This window comes from Spermophilus citellus (genome assembly GCF_964194105.1).
Source record: "Spermophilus citellus genome assembly, chromosome: X".
Classification (NCBI taxonomy): Eukaryota; Metazoa; Chordata; class Mammalia; order Rodentia; family Sciuridae; genus Spermophilus; species Spermophilus citellus.
In genome coordinates, this window is record NC_138190.1 from 66,145,576 (window position 1) to 66,162,986 (window position 17,411).

The 17,411-nt window shown below is 36.2% G+C and overlaps 1 protein-coding gene across 1 annotated transcript in view; it reads left to right on the top strand.

Moving 5' to 3' along the window:
* The first annotated feature begins 4,851 nt into the window (after window positions 1-4,851).
* ABCB7 (ATP binding cassette subfamily B member 7) overlaps window positions 4,852-17,411 on the top strand; it is a 108,912-nt gene continuing 96,352 nt past the window's right edge. Inside the window, exon 1 of the mRNA XM_081277265.1 lies at window positions 4,852-5,047. Within this exon, the coding sequence (XP_081133391.1) occupies window positions 4,880-5,047 (168 nt within the window). The 5' untranslated portion in view covers window positions 4,852-4,879. The remainder of the gene's footprint in view (window positions 5,048-17,411) is intronic.

The window sequence follows — 17,411 nt, forward strand, 5'->3', positions numbered from 1 at the left end:
AAGGACAAGGAGACTAGGATTAGAGAGGGTAACAAGAGTTCATCATGTAAATCATTATTTTTCAGTTTGAGTTTGAAAGCAAATATGATAAATTATTAAGATATGACTAAGCTGGGTTGTGGGTACATTGTGTCCATTATACTTACTCTCCTTTTAATTTTCAGTTATTATTAAATATTTCTTAATGTCAAAAGTACATAAAAGGGGCTGGGGTTGTGGCTCAGTGGTAGAGCGCTTGCTTTGCACATGTGAGACACTGGGTTCGATCATCAGCACCACATAAAATAAATAAATAAATAAAACAAAGGTATTGTGTCCATGTTCAACTAAAAATTTTTTTAAAGGTACACAGAAAATCAAGAAGTTAGTTACAGAAAGTGACAGGTGCTCTAAAAAATGGTTCTCAAACTTTAATGTGCATATGAATAACCTGGGGAATTCTTAAAGTTCAAATTTTTAATCATTAGATCTAGTGTGAGGCATGAGATTCTTCATTTCTAACAGCCTTTTAGGTGGTGCCAATGCTGGTGGTCTGTGGGTCACACTTTTAATAGCAATATTTAAAGAGAAATAAACAAAGCAATGTGATAGAGAGTGGCAGGTATGGGGGGGCTGGCCTTTTTAGATAAGATGCTCTCAGAAAGATTCTCTAAGCAGATGACATTTGAGTTGAAACATGAATGGCAAGAAAAATCAGTCATTTGCACATCTACAGGAAATATATTCCAGACAGAGGGTTATGCAAGTGCAAAAACCCTAAGGTGAGAATAAGTTCCTGTGTTTTCTAGAAAGAAAATTACTGTGGACCTGTTAAGAGTACACACATACTTCTTCCAAATTTAGGTGTAATTAAGGGAAAAAATAGCTGAATTTGGAATTGTTAAACCTAGATTTGATATCCATCCTTTGTTTGTTTGTTTGTTTAGTTGTCAATGAACTTTATTTATTTTTATGAGGATTGAACCCAGCGACTCACATGTGCCAGAAGCACTCTACCACTGAGCCACAACTCCAGTCCTATTATCTCTGTGGCATTTGTTAAGTCACAAATTTACAGTTTGTTTCCTCATAAATATGGCCATATTAATCAATAATATCTACTTTACAGGGTTGAGGTGAGCATTAAATAAGGTATGAAAAAAGCACTTTGTAAATTGCAAAATACTACCAAACTTTAGGTATAATTATTACACAGATAAAGTGCTATGTGATCTTCAAAGCAGCTTTTATTGTGTCTCTTATGTCAGGCACTTATATGTCAAGTTGCTGAGGCCAAGTTGGTCAGTCTATTGCTGATGTTCCCCAGCAATGTACAACTCTTGTAATGTTTCATGCTATATTTCTATGTGTACTAGAAATTTTCTTTGGCTTATTTGGTAAATAAATATTTATTCCACTTTAGATTATCATAGAGTAGCTATTGAGGGGTCATCTTACAAGAGGCACTACTTTTGTAAAAACAGACTGACTACATTCAGACACCTCACAACTACTATTCATGTCAATAATACCTGTAGGTGATTCTAGTAAATCTCAAGGATTTTGAGAAATCATCTGTTGGGTCAGATGTAGGTATTTCAGAATTCTGAAGTCATTTCTGAATTCAAAATCTTATGATTCTATATGCCCTTTGGAGACTTTCATTAAGTCTTGTTTTTAAGTATAGGCAACATCTTTTAGTGGATAGAGCAGTATATTAGCAGCTAGAACCATGGTTCTAATCTGGAGTCTAGCAACACATAGCTTTGGTTCTTTATCTACTAGAAACAGGTAATAACACCTATAGGAAACTGTTATTAAGATTCAGAAAACTGCCATTAGGATCCAGCATGGCAAAGCATGTTTCTTTCTTCTTCTTTTTAAAATTTAATTTATTAAAAAATTTTTAGTCAACAAATAATTTATAAAGGAGCAATCCATAGACTGTGAAAAATCATTTGCAATACGCATACTTGTTTACAATGTATACAAAGACTGGAAACTAAACAATCAGCAAATAATGCAATTAAAAATTAACAAAATAAATAAACAAGTATTTCACTGACGAGGATAATAAAATGGCAAATAAGCATATGAAAAAATACCTAACATTATTTGTTGTTAGAGAATTTCACATTAAAATCATACAGGATACCTAAGAGATTGTACAATACACACACACACACACACACACACACATATATGCATATGTACACATATATACATATTATTTTTATTTGCAAAATAAAGTATTAATAAACAATTAAATAAATCTGTTTCTGTGTACTATATGATAAATGAAAGAATGAACAATTAAAACAGAAGTATTCCAATTATCTTCTCTCTGAGCCTGATAGCAGGACTATTCAACCTGTTTTCCAAAATACTATATCATCAAATTTATCATTTACCCAATTTTCCTCTGATCTTCATGTCAGGCATTTTTTTCCTCAAAAATATCAATAACTAATTTAAATATGAATGACCTAGTTATTATAGTTAATAGGCATAAATGTTCAACATGTGTGAAAAGTAAACAATAGCTATATGCTCTATACATAGGTCACACTTTAAATATCAATACACCAATAGGTTAAAAGCAAAAGAAGGGGATAATAAACATGAGAAATCTGAGGTAGAGTTATTAATAGAAAATAAATTTCAAGAAAAAGTATTTTCAGAGATATAAGGGGACATTTCATAACCATAATAGGGTAATTTCTTCAAGAAAGTATAATAATCCTAAATGTGTATGTTCTTCTTCTTCATCATCATCTTTTTTTTTTTTTTTTGTACTGTGGATTGAACCCAGGGGCACTTTAGCCTGAGCTACATCCCTAATCCTTTTATATTTTGAGACAGAGTCTAACTAAATTGCTGAGGCTATACTGCAACTTGTGATCCTCCTGAGCCTCCCAAATCACTGGGAATACAGGTATGTAACACTGTATCTTGCTAAAGTGTTTATGAAAGTATAAAAATGTAAGAAATTATTTTATCACATTGTACCTTATCATTTATTACAAATTATTTATTGCATGGGTTCTTTTATTTTTGAAAAATTAGAGCATCACTGGATAATGTCTTACCTGGGTAGTAAGATTTAGTGGCAATATACAGCCCTAATAGAAACCATTGGTAGGTTCTAGAATTTCTCTATGTGGGTATTGTCCAACACAGAAAGGATGCTGAATAAATATATACTGATGATATATTCATTAATGCTGCTACTGATGTATGGTCAACAAGGCAATTATAAACTAGAAACACCCAACAAGTCACCAAGTCCTGTCAATTCTACCTCCTTAATATCACTGGAATTGATTTACTGTCACTACTACTGCCAGGTTCTGGCCTTTATTTTATGATTGAACTATTGCATTAACTTCAGGATTCTAATCTATACTCCTTCCAATACAACCTTCCTACTTAAGCCAGAGTGTAATGGCCATACAAATCTGATCATTCTACTCTCCTGATTGCAACTCTTTGCTGGCTGCAGGATAAAGCATTAACTTAGAATGAAATAGAAGGTCCTTAATCAACAGATTTCTGTTCACCCAGGCTCATTTCCTACTACTTTGCCATATACTTCTGGACCAACGAGTCTAAAAATGTTTTCTTATACCTTCTTGCTTTTAACATACCATCTTCTTTACATGGAGTGTCTGTCAACCTCTTCAATTTGAAGCTCTATTCTTCTTTAAATAACCATCTCAAGTATTCTCTTTCCTGGAAACCTGGAGTGGAATATGAATCTTGGAACAAAGTAAAGCTAACTGCCTGGGCATGCATATCCTTGGTCTTTCTTCATCAGACTTATTAGTAATTCAAGGACCATCTACATAAGAAATTTACTATTACTTGCTTGTCTTGTGGGAAAGGTTCGAGAATGTAGCAATGGATATAAAATTGCAACTGCCTTATTGTCTCCAGGGTTCCATATAACATTTACACTTGGACATTCAGTTTCTCAGATAACTGTAAACATATTTTCACATTATTTTGTTGGATTATACTGGTAACAAAAGAATACAAACCTGTTTTTAAATATGTACTTCTTTACAAATATGTTCAATTTCCCATTCTTCAGCCAGTCCCGCAATTTTCAATTAGAGATTTTGCAGAAACCAAAGGGAAGTGCTAGAAAGAGAGGCAAATTAGCAAAAGTGTGTGTGTGTGTAATCATCCCAAAGCAACAGACCAAAAGAAAACTGCCTCCAGGTTTACATAAAAGAGAACAATCAACAAAGTAGAAGCTTTTACAAGAGAGGCAGTGACTCTCACAGATGAAGCCTCCTCCCAGGGGAAATTAATGTCTGTAGTTTAATCTACCCTGGAGCGTTAGTGCACTGGGAAAGTGGAGAAAGAATATGCATAGTGAAAGTGGAGAGTGGAGTGTAGCATTGAATTGGAGGCAGTTAAGAGTGGAAAGACGGACAAGATTTGTTTGCAGGATTAACCAAAGGTAATAATTAAAAAAAAAATCTTATTTTACCTTCATTGACTTCTCTTTATCTTATTTTTATGTGGTGCTGAGGATCAAACCCAGTGCCTCATGCATGCTAGGCAAGCACTCTACCACGGAGCCACAAACCCAGCCCCATCAAAGGTAATATTTGGGCCACATTTATTTATACCAAAAAGTGATTTATTACTTTCTGAAATTCAAACCTAACTGAGCATCCTATATTTTATCTGGCAACCCTAGGAAAAGAAAAATAAAGTCCAGCGTAAGAGCCAAAAGAGGCTAAACAGAAGCACCAGAGTCTTAAAGAGAAGCTATTTCCGGTGTCGGGCCGCGAAAACAAGGGGGAGGGGCGGGAAGATTAAGAAAGCCGCGCTCAGTCCGCCAGTGTCCCACAATCCTCTTCTCTCGGTTCCTCTTTCCTCGCTCAAGATGGCGCTGCTCGCGATACATTCTTGGCGTTGGGCAGCCGCGGCGGCTGCTTTCGAAAAGCGCCCGTATTCCGCGATTCTGATCCGGTCTCTAGGCTCTGTTCGTCGCTCAGATCCGCGGTGGCTGTCGCATCATCGCGGCGCTTCAGGAAACGCTCGAATCTACCAGGTGAGATGCCGTTCACTGGGAATAGTAGGGTGAAGGGCAAGGGGACCTAATAGGGAAAAGGTTGCTCTCAAGACCTCAGGTGAGAGAGAGCACTTAGAAAAAAAAAAAAAATTCAGGACTAACTTGAAGCAGCAGTAAGTGAAGGAAATTAGGCTGAGTAATTTTAAAAAGGGGTGAAAAAAATCTTTAGGGAAAGTAAAGAGGGATCAAGCCAGAGGTTCCGGGCTGAGGGCACCTGGAGTCTCACAGAATTTGTAGTTTTTTTCCTGATAGTAAGAGATGGAATAGGCACCATTCCCAGCCTGCTTACATTTCTAAATGAGTAGAAGACTGTACTTTTTTCTAAAGTTAGTAATGGAATTTGGTTCAAAATTGCCTATAGTTTGGATTTTACTCAGAAGTAGCATTTTGGAGGGCACTGTAAAATGACAGGAAGCCACCAATAAACAAGTGGAAAATTGAATTGGCATCAATTAATTCCCTTGCTGATAGGCGTGCTCCTTGATAGGTGAAAATCATAATTATCTTTCCAAAATATAGACCACCCTAAATTCATATATAAACAGGATGGTCCTTTGAATATTCAGAAGTGTTCTGTGACCACAAGTCACTTTGGAAGCCATAAGACTGTTTTTCCTTAATTTATGAATGTAAACAGTGATTATAGTGCCTTTTAACTTTTGTGTGCATTATAATCTCTCAGGACAGTTTTTTAAAAATGTTATCTGTACTTGAGTATTGTCTTTATTTCCCATATATTGACAAAAAATTTTCATTTTCACCTCTTGTTAATCGGTATCAATTTAAAGTATTGTCAGCTTTGTTTGAGAAACGATTTTTGATAGTCAATGAATATTTCATGTCCCCAACTTCTAAAATTAAAAATAATATTTAGTTGTCACACAATTGTATATATTTATAAGGAATAGCATGATATTGCAACACATGTACGTAATGTGTAATGATCAGATCATGGAAATGGTATATCCATCACCCCAAACATTTGTCATTAGTATATTGCATAATATTTCAGATCTGAAAGGAAATTTTAGTGTTGTGAAATCATGTCAGTGGGTTAGATCAGCACTTAGATGAAATTTTGTAGAAAAGAAACTAGTGCTTTTTAAACAGCTGTGCTGTGTAGTAAGGTAACTGTTAGACCACGAGGCAAGAAAAGACCACTGACTCCAATTAAAATCAAATTAAAGCAAGCTTATTATTTCGAACGGCCAGGCTGCCTTGCCCCTCAAAATCATGGGAGCCAAGGACAGCCCCGAGGCTTCTTTGTGGCCCAGTTTTATAGCCCAAAAAGTTACACAAAGGGGGGTTACAGATAACAACACTCTGAAGAGCATAACACAAGTTTACATTTTTGCTGGCCCCAGCATCAGAATTTATGGAGATCTTAGAGACTCAGAGAGGGTCGTTATCCGGCCAGGGAAGGCCAGAATTTATGAGGCGTCACTAAGGTTTAGGAAAGGGTTGTTATATGGTCAGGGAAAACCGGACCTACGTGAGTTCAGGGCACGGGCAGGCATTCCAATCAGCTTTACAACATCAACTAATGGCCAGGCCATACAGACATCCTGATATTTTTACAGAAAACAGAAATGAATCCTTCATAACTTGTGACAAGCTGGCTTCTGATTTAATGAGATAACTAGGCTAGGTATATCAGTAACCACTAGCTTGATGTGGCTATCAATTTTAACTACTCAGTTGCATTAGCCACATTTCAAAGGCTCAGTAGTCACATATGCCTAGTAGCTATTGTATCAGATGACACAGGTAATGAACATTTCTTCCATCATCTCAGAATATTCTTTTAAAAAATTTTTTATTGGTTCTTTTAAATTATACATGATGGTAGAATCCATTATGGTATAATTATACAAGCATGGAATATATCTTTTTCTTATGAGTGTATATGATGGGATTCACTTAGGTATTTTTTATATATGTACATAGGAAATTTAAGTTAGATTCATTCTATTGTCTTCCCTATTCGTCCTCCCTTCCCTTCATTCCCTTTTGTCTAATCTATTGAACTTCTATTCTCCTCTTCTCCCTTATTGTGGTTTAGTTTCTACATATCAGTGGCATCATTTCACCTTTGATTTTTTTTGGGGATTAGCTTATTTTACTTAGCATGATAGTCTCCTGATCCATCCAATTACTGGTAAATGTCATAAAGTCATTATTTATGGTTGAGTAATATTCCGTTGTGTATATATACCAGAATTTCTTTATCCATTCGTCTATTGAGGGACACCTAGGTTGGCTCCATAGCTTAGCTGTTGCAAATTGTGCTGCTATAAACATTGATGTAGCTGCATCACTGTAGTATGCTAATTTTAAATTCTTTGGATATATACTGAGGAATGAGATAACTGAATCAAAGGGTGGTTCCATTCCTAGTTTTGTGAGGAATCTCCATACTGCTTTTCAGAGTGGTTGCACCAATTTGCAGTCCCACCAACAATTTATGTGCGTACCCTTTTCCCCACATCCTTGCCAACATTTATTTTTTCTTGTGTTCTTGATAATTGCCATTCTGACTGGAATGAGATGAAATCTCAGTGTAGTTTTAATTTGTGTTTCTGTAATTGCTAGAGATGTTGAGCATTTTTTCATATATTTGTTGACCATCCATTTTTTTCCTCCTGAGAAGTGTCTGTTCAGTTCCTTTGCCCATTTATTAAGTGTTTTTTTTTTCTTTTCTGGTGTTAAATTTTTGAGTTCTTTATACATTCTGGATATTTATGGTCTATCTGGGATTCTGGTGGCCAAGATTTTCTCCCATTCTGTATGGTTTCTCTTCAGGTTCTTGATTGTTTGCTTTGCTGTGAAGAAACTTTTTAGTTTGATGCCATCCCATTTATTGAGTTTTTATTTTACTTCTTGCACTTTAGGAATCTTGTTAAGGAAGTCAGTTCCTGAGCCAATCTATTGAAGTGTTGGGCCTTTATTTTCTTCTAGTATGTGCAGGGTTTCTAGTTTAATTCCTAGGTCACTGATGCACTTAGAGTTGATTTTTGCATCATGGAAAGTTCTCTCAGACAGTGCTGCTATAGAATGTTATATCCAGCCCTTCTAATTTTGCAAATGAGGAAACTAAGTGCCAATATGGATAAATGACAGCCTTCAGGGCCTTTCATTTATTGCCTTCTGTGTGTCAGGTACTTATTTAAGGGTAAAAAGGACTCTGGCAGTTACTAAGGACACAATAAATGTTGACTAATAAAGATAATTACTAGAGCACTTTTATTAGAGAGAAACACCTTAAACAAAAATTATTCTTAAATTGGAATATTTCATATAAGATTTAAATTGTATGATTTATTATACAGCTGCCAGTCTACTGCATCATTTAATATTAAAAATTTTGTAAATTTTGAATGATAGAATTTTGGGTTTATTTCATTAATATGTAAACTGAGATATCATATAGTTTCTCCTCAGTATCTTAAAGCTGAGTTCAAAGACTTCTTGACTGTTGATCCCAATACTGGTTGTATATTTCTTCATTTATTTTTTGTAACATCTTTATTGAGTTATAATTCATATGCCATATATTTCACTTATTTAAATGTGCCATTTAATGGATTTTAGTATATTCAGTTTTACATATCACCATTGACACAATTTTTGCATTTTTATTACCTCAAAAAGAAACCTAATACCCTTTGGCTGTGACCTTTTTATAACCCCTCCTCCTATCCTCACCCCTAAGCCACCATTAATCTATGTTCATTCTGTGTATGTATATAATGTCTATTCTGGAAAGTTCATATGAATGGAATTATATAATTGGTCTTTTTTGATTGACTTCTTTTACTTAGCATTATGTTTTCTACATTTATTCATATTATGGCCTATATAAGTACTTCATTCCTTCTCATGGTCAAATAATGGTCCATGGTATTGATATACAATATTTTCTTTATTCATTCATCAATTGATAGACATTTGGGTTGTTTTCATGTTTTGGCTATTATGAATAATGCTGCTATATAAACATAAATATATTAGTTTTTGTACAAACATAGTTTTTAATTCCTTGAGATATTCGTATTCCATACTTCCGTAGAATTGCCAAATCATTTAATAACTGTTGAATTGTTGAAGGGACTGCCAGACTGGTTTTTCAAAGTGGTTACACACTTTATATTTCCACCAGAAACATATGATAGTTCCAATTTTTCCATGTTCTCACTAAAACTTGTTATCTGATTTTGCTTGTAACTATCCTAGTGCATGTGAGATGGTATCACATCTTGGTTTTGATTTTTATTTCCTTTATGACTAAAGATATTGAGTGTCTTTCAGTTTGCTTTTCGACCATTTGTTTATCTCTGGAAAAATGTCTGTTCATATCCTTTGTGTGTTTTTTTAATTAGGTTATTGTTTTTGTTGTGCTTTTGTTTGATGGTGGGGAGTGAACTTAGCCTAATTCATGCTAAACACATGCTTGATGACCAATATACCCATAGCTTAGGGTGTTTTTTTTTTTTTTAGATTAATTTTCGGATTGTGTTTTTTAAAAAATATTTATATTTCGTTTTAGATGGACACAATATCTTTATTTTACATTTATGTGGTGCTGAGAATTGAACCCAGTGCCTCATGCATGCTAGCCAAGCGCTCTTTTACTGAGCCACAACCCTAGCCCCTAAGTGTTATTTATTTATTTATTTATTTATTTATTTTGAACTGGGATTGAACCTAGGGACATTTAATCACTTAGCCACATCCCAGCCCTTTTTCCCCAGGCCTTTTTATTTTTTATTTTGAGACAGGGTCTCACTAAATTGCTGAGGCTGGCTTTGAACTTGTGATCCTCTGGCCTCAGCTTCCCAAGTTGGTGGGATTACAAGTATACAGCACTGTGCCTGGCTCATTTGATCTTTTAATGGCAGGAGATCTTGTGTGTTTTATCATTTAAAATATTTTTTACTTTTTTTAAAAATGTACTGTTGTGGCAGAGTTGTTTTCAAGCTCTGATATTCTTCTGATTGATCTAATATGTTGTTGAGGCTTTCAACTGAATCTTTTGTTTAATCTGACTTACTGAGCTTTTCATTTCTATAATTTTGATTTGGTTCATTTTGAAAACCTCTATTGTTACTGAAATGCTCATCCATAATCTCTTCATTGTCTTTCTTAATTTATTCACCTGTTTATTAGTATTCTCTTGGATTTCATTGAGCTTTTTTTTTAACCTTTATTTTATTTATTTATTTTTATGTGGTGCTGAGGATCGACCCCAGGGCCTTATACGGGCTAGGCGAGTGCTCTACCCCTGAGCCACAACCCCAGCCAAAATGAGCTTTTAAAAAATTTTTTCTTACTTATACATGAACACAATATCTTTATTTTGTTTATTTTTATGTGGTGTTGAAGATTGAACCCAGTGCCTCACAGGTGCAAGGCAAGCACTCTGCCACTGAGTCACAACCCCAGCCCTTCATTGAGCTTTTTAAAGATAATTCTTTTTAATTTTTTGGCATTTCATCCCCTTTGATATCTTTGGCACATGTCACTAGAGTTATGAACTTTTGAGGTGTCATATTGCCTATTTTTCATATTTATTGTGTTTCTATGTTGAGATTTGTACATCTGTTGGGATGGGTGTCTCTTTCACTTATATACAAGGGCCTTAATAAGCAGCCTTCTTTTGGTGATGTGTTCTGGGATATCCATTTGTTGTGTAGTGTTGAGTTGAATTTCAATTGGACTTCATATTGTAGTTTCCCTGTGGCTTCTTTGGCTGTGATTAGTGAGTTTTGACACAGTGTGTACTGGTTCAGAGCTAGAGTGACCCTCTTTTTCTGTAGGTCTTGTAAGAGTGGAGTCCCTGTGATAGTTCAGGCAGATGTGGTGTAAACAACAGAATATGTGGGGTGCAACCTATATGGTTACTCCTAAAGTGGGAATAGAAGTTCTTATCAGGTTTTGGGGGTTTTCCTCAGGTTCTGTTTATATTGGCTATGTTACTTGAAAGCAGTTTTGCTATTGGTTGTTCCCATTGTGGCAATGAGTCTAAAATTTTTCTCCTCTTGTTTAGACATTGGTGTCATTCCAGTTGTTTCTTGGGGAGAGGTAGGGGCCACTATAACTGCTCTCCTTCTGTGGCACTCACCTCTAGTTTATTAGCATTGTGCTATCTGATAAGGTCTGGGAGTGACTGATGCTGAGGTCCCTCATAGGTTTGGTGCCCGCAACAGTTGTGTTATTTTTCTCTGCTGTTGCTATGTGGATGAATGTTGAGAAGTAGGACTTCAGATCTCCCCTTGCCTTTATTTTTTATCTCTCCTGTTCTTTTTGAAGTATCTCCCAGGGTTTGTGTGGACCTAGGTCATGGCCAGAGCAAGATACAATTACTCTGGGCTGGGCTGGGCATTGTAGCTCAGCAGGAGCACACCTGCCCAATGTGCTGGACACACTGGGCTCAATCCCCAGTATCACAAGAACAGAAGAGAGAATAGGAAATAAAGCAGATAAAGAAATAAAGTAAAAACCAAATAAAAACAACAGCAACACAATCAAAAACCCAAAATAAAGGGTGAAAATAATATTGAATAAAATGAAAAGCTAAAAAAATTGAAGGAAAAAATGTAGCAGGAAATAAGGGAAAAATGAGAAACTGGAAGAAGAAAGAAAAAGAAGAAAAATATCACTAAGAAGAGAAGTGAGAGAAATAAAATATCAACAACAAAAAAGTATTAATAAAAATATCCTCTTTGCTGAGGTGCTTTGATGAGTAGGCAAGAGTGAAAACTCTGCCTATACTGATCAGAGCTTCTCTTCATCTTTATGCTGCACAGAGCAAGGGCTGGGGGTTTTTCATATTCCCCTTTCTTTCTTTTGTGGTGCTAATCAGGTGACTAATGGAATGGATTTGTAGCTGAAGTCAGTTGGAATACCTCTCAGCTTCTTTGCATGCTGGAACAAGCTAGGGCAGAAGGCAGAACTTACAAAACAAAATCTCTTCAGAGCATTTGGGTCTTATGCACTCCAAGAGCAGGGTAGATGTTTTTGCTGGGGTATTTCAGAAAGTCATCACAGAATGCAGATCTCTCAAATCTTCTGTGCAAATCTGTACACTTGGAGTATAGGGCTGAAACTGGTTCTGCAGTATGCCCTGTCCTAACCTGAGGGCAGAGGGATGCTATGTATTCTCAAAGATCTTTGTTGGAAGGGATATCAGCAAGTTCTGCATGATCCCAATGCCCATGATTTTGATTTTCTCACTTCTGTTTCCTGTGCACCGTCAACAGGTGATTGCTCACTCCCCTAGACTGATAGATGGCCTGGTAAATCACTGATTCCAAAGGGAAGTGCCTTTGTTCCCCCACGTGATCTTTCCAAAAGCAGCAAATTCAAACAATAGGGCATTTCTCAGGATGGCTCCCAGTTAAAGTACTATAAACATATGCTGGGAAATGCAGAGAACTTCTCCAGACTGGTTCCTCATGCAAATCTTAGGGCTATTGTTTTTTTAGCCTGTACTTCTGCAGTGTGTTCAATCCTATGCCAGTAGTGTTCACTGGGACTTTGCCTGTTTTCTCCTCTATACCCACCGAAGGTTCCATGCAATCAGTGCTGGGGCGTTCTGTTTCACTTACCATTCCACTAACCAATGTCTCTGGATTTCTTCAACTCTTTCCACTGTTGAACTCCAGTGTTCTCCCATGATCATCTACCTCAGTGAGCAGCTACCCTCCACTTGTTTTAAAGAAATGCAGGTGAGGGCTGGGGTTGTGGCTCAGAGGTAGAGTGCTTGCTTAGCATGCGTGAGGCACTGGGTTCGATCCTCAGCACCACATAAAAATAAAATAAAGGTATTGTGTTCACCTACGACTAAAAAATATAAATTTTTTTAAAGAAATGCAGGTGAATGCTGGGTGCCTTTATTCTATCATCTTGGCAAGTCTCACTTTCATTTTTGAATAATATCTTATTGGATATAGTATTCTTGCTTGAGAGTTTTTTCTTTGAGCATTTTTGAATATGTTAACCCACTGCCTTCTGGCCTCTATTATTTCTTTAAGAAATCTGCTATTATTCTTCAGGTTCCTTTGTTAGTAAGGATTCTTTTTTTCTTCTTCTTTCAGGAGTTCAGTAGTTTTACAATTATGTCTCTGTGGCTCTCTTTGTATTTTTCCTATTTAAAGTTTGTTAAGCTTCCTGTATGTGTACGTGTTTATTCTGGTTAATAAACTTTGGGGGTTTTCAGCCATTTCTCATCAAATGGTTTTTCTTCTACTTTTCCTTCTGTTCTGGTACCCTTGTCATGCATTTGTTGGTGTGCTTAATAATGTCCTATATTTTTCTGAGACTCTGCTCATTTTTCTTCACTCTTATGTCTCTCTCTTATGCAGATTGAATCTCTATTGAGCTGTCTTTTCTTTCACTAATTCTTTTCTCTGTTCAAATCTACTGTTGAACCCCTCTACTGAATTCTTCAGTTACTGTACTTTTCAACTCCCATATTTATATTTAAAATAATTACTTTCTGTTCATTATATCCACATTGTTATCACACCTTCCTTTGCTTCTTTAACATGGTTTCCTTTGATTTTTGAGCATATTTATGATGATTTTGAAAGCTTTCTCTCTTCAGTATAACTTCTGCTCAAATCCATAGACAGTTTCTTTTGTCTCTTTTACCCCGGGTTATATTTTATTGTTTCTTAGCATATTTCACAACTATTTTTTGGAGCTGGACATTTTAGATAATATAGCAGTTCTGGGTACTGGTCTCCCTCCTAGCGCTTGTTTTGCCTTTTTTTGGTTATTGTTGTTTAGAGACTAGGTGGATTATTTTAGTGCTGCCTCTGCCCTGTCACTCCCTGCCCTTCTGTTACTCCTCTGACCTTGCTTCTCAGAGGCAAAGCCTTGGGAGTACCTGTGGTCACCCTTGGATGACAGTGATTTGGGTAGGGCTGTCTTTGTCTCTTTCCCAGTTGTGCTCGGATTAATTGCTGGCAGATCATACCATGCCCTTGGGCACAAGTCAGTTTCCCTTAAGGGGTGGTTGCTGAGGTCTGTGTTTGAAAATTTCTTTCTGACTCCAGGATAGTGCCTTCCAGTCGTCTTCCTCATTGGTTTTCTTTAGGCAAGCCAGCTTACACCTATAGTTTAACCTCTATGTCCAATGATTTAGTCAGTCTCCTTTCTTTTTTTATTTTTTAATTTTATATATATATATATTATTATTAGTTGTTCAAAACATTACAAAGCTCTTGACATATCATATTTCATACATTTGATTCAAGTGGATTATGAACTCCCATTTTACCCCAGTCAGTCTTCTTTCAATTGCTTTTCACCACAACCTCCACTTTTAAGAGAAACTTAAGGCTTGAACTTTTTCACACTGAGTTGCAAATGAGTCAACTCTTCTGGGAAGAGATTAAGAGCTACCTGCTCTAGGACCACCTTCTCCTGCCATACAAAATCTCCCAGCCACAGTCTGGAGACTGAGGTTGGAAACATTGGTACATTTCTGAGTTATACTCTCACTTGGGGAGCTGAGTTCAGGTGAAAGTGGGAGCAGTGGCTTGCCTCTCTTGGTATAGAACCAAGATTTTACAATCCAGCTCTAGGGTAAATGAGGCCTCATTATTCTCAAAAGTATCACATCAAGGCAGAGCTTATATTGTTCCAGTGGGGATGTGTGGAAGAAGGGAGCTCTTTCCTTTTTGGCACAGTAACCCAGAATTTAGATTCAGCAACAAGTCCCTGGGGGCAGAATGAGAAATGCTTCCGTTCTGCCTTTCCTAGAAGATAGTGTTTGGACTAGGAACTTGAGGGGAGCAGTCCATGTCTCTCTCCAGTGGACTTTTCATATCACTGAACTGGGACGGGAAGGCAGGGAATATGTTCTGGTTCATCACCACAGGCTCTTGCTGTTCTTACTGAGCTTTCATATATTTACTTCAATAAATGTTATTTCATTTGCTTTATGCCCTCAGGACCATTTCTAGGGACTTCAAATGGTTGTTCTTTTAGAATTTTACCAGTGTTGCTGGAGAGTAGGTTTAAGGAGCTGCTTATATTTTCATGCCAGATTCAGAATTCTTCATTTGTTTTTTACCAGCTCATGCCCTTTGACATGCAGCAAAATAGTCTATTCTTTCTCTTAGGTTTGTCTGAGATATTCCCAGTGAGGTTTGACACACCTTTTTTCTTAGCATGCTTACTTTGTGTGTACCATTGTGTAGTTGTTTTGGATAGATACTGTTTATTTTTACTTGTTGGCTCTGGCCTCAGGGACAATGGATGGGAGTGTTAATTTCTTCTAATAGTAAGTTCCCTCTTCGCACTTTTCATCTCTGACTGACTCCTGATAGTTAACCAAGCAGATGAAAGTTAAAAGACCACTTTTTTTTAGCATTCATATTAACCGAAGTGGGAATATAATGATGATTAGGCAAATAATCTTCCTATTCTACTTTTTTAGAGATCCTAGTTCATGTTTAACTTTCTCAGCATAGGTGTATATCACTACAGTGATTATTGAACAGACCCAAAATATACTGAGAATGAAAAATAGAACTTACAGGAAAAAATAAGGGTGTCTTTAAGTAGATGGTTTAGCATGGAACTCAAAAGGGTAGGAGGAGATTTGGTGACACTTAAAATACAGGAAAGATGATTACTTAAAAGTTAAAAGCTGTCCTTCTAACAGTTGAGTAATACCGACCCTACCTGGGGCATTAAATTATGATATAAAGATGGTGAGTTAAGTTGAAGGAAGAGGGATTTAATGTGCATACAAGATTTTTTTTTTCTCTTTGCAGTGCTGGTTGTTGAACGCAGGGCCTTGCATGTGCTATGCAAGTGCTCTACCACTGACATACATCTTCAGCTTCAAGAAATAATTTCTTAGACTAATCATCTTAGTCTATTTGGGTTCTTGTAACAAAATACTATAAATTGGATGGTTTCTGGTGAGTGCCTGCTCTTTGGTTCATGAACAGTGCCTTTTAACTATGTCCTAGGTGGAAAAGGCAAGGCAGCTCTGTGGGGACTCTTTTCTGAAGGCACTAATCCCATTCACAAGAGCTCCAATTTTATGCCCTAATCACCTTCCAGTGGCCCCACCTCTTAACCCATCACATTGATGATTGTTTAAACATAGATGTTCTGGGTGAATACATCCATAACATAGCATAGTACTTTTATTGGGAGACCAAGAAAGACATTTACATTTAAATTTATTTTTAACTGATACATGAAAACATAAAAATTGGTATTAAGGTTGTGGCTCAGTGGTAGAGTGCTTGCCTAACATGTGTGAGGCACTGGGTTCAGTCCTCAGCACCACATAAATATAAATAAATAAAATAAAGTTATTAAGAAAAATAGAAAACATAAAAATTATCCTAATTATGAGGTACCATGTGATGTTTTAATGCATGCATACATTGTGTAATGTCAGCTTCTAAGAGGCAGAATAAATAACCAATAATAGGTATCTTCTTAAAGATAGAACTGACTTTGTATCATTGAGGATCACAAGTCACTTTAAATATGGTTAATCTTACAGAAAGAACATTGATAAACCAGTGATCATAAGAGTTGGATTTTAGTCTTGGCTCTGGTATTAGGAGATACTTGAACAAATCAATAAACAATAATTTGCAATCATTACAAAAACAAAAGCTGTTAGGAAATAGCCAGCTTGATTTTAAGAAGAATAAGATATATGGAATTTATTCAATTCTTCTTGAGAGTGACAGTGCACTTAAAAGTGCAGTCTATTTTGATTTCAGTAAAGCTTTTAATTGTTCCCTTGTGTCATTTTCACCTAATAAGCTACAGAGGAATGATATTGAATACTATTAAGGGGTCTGAGCCAATAATAATTTAGTCTTACTATAAAGAAAATACAGATAATTTAAAACATTTTGATTTTTAAATATTAATGAGGTTAAAACAACTGGTGTTCAAAGGGCACAGCATGTCATAGTGGAGTGATCATTGGGCCAGGACCCTGGAACATCTAAGCTAAATTTTTATTTTTTATTAACTTCTACTCTTTAATTAATGCATTTGTTCTTTAGGATCTCTGATTCTGTAAATGAATAATATTTGGCTACCAGATCACTAAGGTGTTTTCCAAATCTTTAATTTCCCAACTCTAATTTATTGGGATGTGCTCTTTGTATATAGTGCCTCTACTTTGTGAGTCTGTTTTATTGGTAGTAATAAGCTTTTCAGAAGCAATGTTGGCAAAGTGTAAGGATGAATTTTTTGGGGGGAGGGGGGTGTACCAGGGATTAAACTGGTTACTCAACCACGGAGCCACATCCCTGGCCCCACTTTGTATTTCATTCAGAAACAGGGTCTCACT